The sequence below is a fragment of the Rutidosis leptorrhynchoides genome, chromosome 7, assembly GCF_046630445.1.
Source record: "Rutidosis leptorrhynchoides isolate AG116_Rl617_1_P2 chromosome 7, CSIRO_AGI_Rlap_v1, whole genome shotgun sequence".
Taxonomy (NCBI): Eukaryota; Viridiplantae; Streptophyta; class Magnoliopsida; order Asterales; family Asteraceae; genus Rutidosis; species Rutidosis leptorrhynchoides.
Window position 1 is genome coordinate 339267417 of NC_092339.1, and position 5480 is coordinate 339272896.

The 5480-nt window shown below is 33.2% G+C and overlaps 1 protein-coding gene across 2 annotated transcripts; it reads right to left on the reverse strand.

The window, feature by feature from the left end:
• Positions 1–1502: 1502 nt before the first annotated feature.
• On the reverse strand, positions 1503–4754 carry LOC139858649 (F-box protein At5g03100-like). Of its 2 annotated transcripts, none has more exons than XM_071847480.1 (4): positions 4711–4754; positions 3016–3959; positions 2249–2437; positions 1503–1917 (listed from the first exon to the last, which is right to left on the reverse strand). In XM_071847480.1, exons 2-4 carry the CDS (start codon positions 3943–3945, stop codon positions 1540–1542), a joined length of 1497 nt encoding a protein of 498 aa, XP_071703581.1. In that variant the 5' UTR covers positions 3946–3959; positions 4711–4754; the 3' UTR covers positions 1503–1539. The 2 variants fall into 2 exon arrangements, with proteins under 2 accessions (XP_071703581.1, XP_071703582.1); XM_071847481.1 differs by lacking the exon at positions 4711–4754 and adding an exon at positions 4562–4670.
• Positions 4755–5480: the final 726 nt, after the last annotated feature.

A 5480-nucleotide genomic window follows, 5' to 3' on the forward strand; every position in this document is an offset into this window, starting at 1 on the left:
GCAGGGCTAAATTAATTTGTGTTCGAACAACTTTTTGTTCGAATGGAAGTACAAACAAAAGTCTGTTAGAATACTATGTTCGAATTCTAGTTAACTGTTAACCATGATAACTAATCTTATCACAGTACCCTACGAATAAGAAATCTTACTTTAAAGATTTTGTAATATTTTGTAGATTTTAGATAAGGTTTAACCTCTCTAAACAGACTATCCAATTTCTCAGTTTCTTTACGCCTAAATTATCATCTCTTTACTCAACTGTTAATCTTAAATGTGTTCGTGACTGAAACAAGTAAATTAAATAAAATTATAAAAAATTACTCAAATAAGTTAATCAGATCACAAACATATATAATAAATAATTAGAATAAGAACTGAAAATTTAAACGATCTAACCGAATTGAAGGGTTGAACCGGTCATGTACACAATTCCCTTAAAATACATTCACCGGTCTGAACAGCGTACTGCCGGACTTGAATATTTTCCCGAAAGGTAACCGGAAGGGAGAGATATTATTGCAGCTGAGAGGAAAACTCGGATCATATTAGAATGCTTATACGATTTTTGGGGTGTGTGAAAACTCTAAAAGCTCCTATTTATAGCGTAAACTATAACATTAGCTTTACTCCCACATCGATGTTGGACAACTTACAAACCCTTTTTGTTTTGCGCCGAACAAGCAACTTTGAGAATCGATATCTCATTCACCTTTAATCTGTTTTGGACACACTTTAGCTCGTTGTAATGCCCTCGTTAGAGGCTACAAAACTACAAAACCCACTAACTAGTTATCAATATATGTCACTCGACCATATAGTTATTTGTGTCCAAAGTTGGTGAAAAACACACATTTTTTATCAATTTTTCCAACAGTAATGGTCACACCTTATTAGTGCATTCATAAATCAGAAACAGGAGCTAAAAAAACTCAATGGCTTCAGCGTTTGCTTAATACAGTATATTGAAAATTGTAAAATTTTAATTTTTACATTTATAAACTTGGTCAACGTTGAATTTGTTGACTAAACCCAACCCAAGCACTTGTCAACGATCATCTATTCTTCATAATAAAGTAAACGAGAAGCAAATCTAATCAAAGTTATACGAAATATCCGAAGTTGCAAATATCACTACTCAGAGTTGGGATGTTCTCGGTCAGGGCTTTTAAGGGAGTAATTGGAAACTCGGGAGTACTCGAGGAGTAATCGGATGATATTGACCAATTTTGATCAAGTTTTGACTGATTTTGCATGTAATCCGAGTTTAGGCCGAGAAATCCTGAGTTTTGGCTTCGTGTTTCAGGACATGCAAGAGGTTACGAGTTCAAACCCACGTCCATGTGCCATTAATCATAATTTATGGTGACCTATCTTTCGGATGTTGGCCATGAAACCGGTCGTTGGAGAAGGTCAAAGGTGTTTTTACGTTTTATATATAAAAATGTTAAATATTACACTAATATTTATTAGCGAGGACTAGAAAACCAAATTTGCTATGGAAATTAGAACCTTAAAATTTGCTATGACTACAGTTCAATTCTATAACAATTTCACAAAATCAGGCACTAATGCAGCCTTGCTTGTCGTTATTAATTTTATAACAAAGTTGGATTCTGCACGTAAGCTAGACAAACGTGCTTGAATCATGTCCTTCTTTGATGCTGGAACATTTTTCAGTAAGTCTTCAATCTGATCCAACATTGAAAATATGCGATTAATCTTATTGCCCCCTTTTTCGATCTGCGCAAACAGATCATTCCAACAGTTCCTGATCTGTGCATTTTCCTCTTTGACAAGTTTTCCTTCATCAGTATGTGCAGTCTCACAATTTATTTCTTCTTTCTCCTGCGCTAAGAGCATCTGCAATTCGGCCATAATTGTTTGCGCTGTTGCGGCATTACGTATTGCTTTCATCTCCTGCATGATATAAACACATTTTATAATGAGCAATCTGCCTAGGCTTTTATATAAGATCCACCGTACATGCATGTTCTTAAATTCATTTACAACACCAAGTAAAACCTTTCACAGCCCACAACTTTATAAAACATAAATACCCATAATTTTATAAAACATATAAATGACCTACATGATATGACGGTCGTTTATGATGTATATAACATGCGGGATCAAATTTCTATGTTGATTTCATTCGGAAGATTTCATCAAATTAAATCGTAGAACAAGTATACAATCATATTTGGGATATATATATAATATAATATAATATTCTTCATGATTAAAATACCTTGCGTGAGAATATGGTGACAGTGGCACTTGGAGAAGCGCCTAGCAGATAGTTTTTGACTTCTGTCGGCATGTTTAATTTCTCTAGTTCTTCATCTTCGCGTAAGTCTATTGGACATATCTTGAGACTCGTTAACTTAGCAAATGGAGAAGGTAGATGTGAGACTAGGTCTACGTTTGATGCAAGAATCTGAAAAATATTATACAAAATGACCATGAGTTTATATATCAAATTTAAAATGTTATTTCATCCAAAATAACATATAATCTTAAGCCAACTGCGGCATTATGCCTGGCAATCAAGACCCATACTCCAAAAATAAGGTCAACTAGGACAATCATTTGGGTCTAATGGGTCTCGAGAAAACAAAGGGAATGGGTCCAATATAGACTCATGTTTAGTCCATTAATTTATTAGAAGGTCTATCTAGACCCTTTGAAACTCATTTCCAACCCACTTCAATATAAAGAAATGAAAAAAAAAAAACTTAAAAAAGTCAGAAAAAAATAAAAAAATGAAAAAAAAAAAAAAACAAAAAATGTATCATTTTAAATTTTATAAGAAAAAAATGGGTCCCGACCCAACCCTATTGACCCGTTTGAAAATCGAGACCCGTTCGACACAAGACCCGTTTTGACCCAAACCCGTTTGGGTATCGACCCAACCCAACGCGGCATAAAAAACAATGAAAAAGTGAGCTAGAGTCCTGTTTATAGGGTGTATATAAAACATAATAGAGTGCTCTATGAACATTATAGAAGTAATACCTCTACAACTTCCAATCCAAGTGTAAGATATTTGACATTGTGGAACATTTGAAGTACATCAATAATTTCGGAAGCATTTGAATCTGTTGTCCAACTCATGAACTCATATCGCCAAATATAAAAATCCACTTTCTCCAAAGAAGACAAACCATCAGCTAAAAAGCTAAATGAATATTCAGTTTCGACCATCAATGAGGATAATTCGGGTGTAGAAATCATTAGTTTCCCTTTGCAGTTTACAATAGTGAGATCCTTCAGGTGAGGTGCTACCACATTAAAAACATACCAGTACCCATTTTTAAGTGTGAGATTAGAAAGTTTAGAATGGGAAATGGTGAAATCTCCATCTATTTCACAATTATTTAAGGTAAGATTCTTCAAGTTTGGGCACTTAGCAAAAAGATCACCAAACTCATCATGATTTTTGTTCATGAACATGACATTACAAAGATGCAACGATGTTAAAGCTTGTAGGTCCCAACATGATGTGATAGTCATGTGTTTCCAACCACGTCCAATCAAAGTGAGATCTTTGAGAGACCGAGAAATAAAGAGAGAAAGAGGGAATTCGATATCGTCACCTCCGTAGTAATATATAATAGATATCTTTTGGACATTGTGTGAAAATGCATAGTTCATAATCTTTTTGACAAACGCTAGGCTAGCTTCATCATATAAACTAAGTTTAACACACGACAATTCTATTTCATTATTGCGTGAAGACAGAACACGAGTAACATCATCAGGGAATTTGGATAATGAAGTAAAATCTTCGCAAGAGAAATTGAGATGTGGGTTTGACTTCCAAGTATTCTTCCATCTAGATGACAAAATACTAGTTTGGATTGCATGTTTGGTGTCGATATATGAGAGAATTTTGTTGATGACATCATCTGACAAGCTACTTAGTCTATCGGCTTCTGCATTCATTCTTACTATTTAAACTGCAAGTTAATAACATAAAGCAAGAATCAAGACATACCAAATAGGAATTAACAAATTTGTTTTAAACATAGATAAATTCTACGAACTTCCTGAGTTGTCATACAACAATATCCTAAACAATGTTTAGTCAATTAAAAAACAGTCCTTAATAACTTAAGATTAGTACTGTATTACTTCATACTATATAATCAATCGAATCGTGTAATTTGATTATAATTATCATATGCTTTTAGTCTTATCTTTATTCTTTTTCTGAATTCAATTGATAATCTATTAACACTGTATTACTATATAATCAATTGATGAATGAATCTCAGTAGAGTCGTTAATTAATACTCCGTAATTAATAAATTATGATTTATTTTTAAGTTGTTTGAAATACTTTACTTAATCCAACTGAAAATTAATCAATACTGAATTACTATATAATCCACTAAATCTGTAATTTGACTATGATCATCTTGTGATTTTCTTGTTTATCTCTAATAAGTATTTACACATATTAATGTTGTTTATCCGAAAAACTCTAATTATATGTAGGATTTATATTATAAAATATATTAAATTTCGTACCAATGAATCTAAAAATTGATATCTATACCTGAATAAATATCCTGGGTGTTCATAATCCAAGAACCCAAAGTAAAAATAATAAAAATCATCTTATCAACAACCATTTGGCTTACGCAGATAACCAGCATTTTATATTTATTATATATTCAAATTCAAGATTAGAGTAGAGGTTTTTACCTTGAAAATAAAAACGAGTTTGAACCCTAATTCGCAAACGAATACCACCGAAAAGGCCAGCCAATTTTCTCTACTTGTGTTACTCGATTTGCGGGTCCCTCTCTTGTTTCAACGACGAAGTTTGACGAAACAGGGACTTTTTTTTTTTTTTTTGCCGTTGGTCCCACCATTATACACCAAATAGCATCCTTTCAATTTTTTCTGCTTACAGCATCCCTCTATTTTACAAATTTGTGTTTCAGTGTCCCTCCGTCAACCAAACATTAACTTTGAACGTTAAGTCATGCCATGTACCTTGCATGTGAAGGTAATTTCGTCTTTTTACGCTTCTTCTTCAACTGAATCTGGAACCTGCAAAGATTTATTTAATTCATCTCTTCATCAAGCTCCATGAACAGCTAGAAATCAACACAAATTACAAAAAATATCAAAAACCTAAACATTATATCAGTTTGCAAATTAGATGTAACGACCCCAAATTCGTTTACCAAAAACGAAGCACATTTTTTTATTTATTTATAAGTTAGGTCCCAATAAAACGTACATGATGCATAACACCTTCAACACTGTTTTAACCAAAAACATAATATCGTAATGATACGTTTAACAATTTGCTGTAACCCTTGGTACACAAATGACACATTACAAAATCATTTGTAACAATGACCCAATAACACAAATCACGGGTTAACACTCAATAACCCAACCCAATACCAGAGCATAATCCCAGGGACTACCAAATCCCCAATCCGCGTCCAAATCTCCGAAAG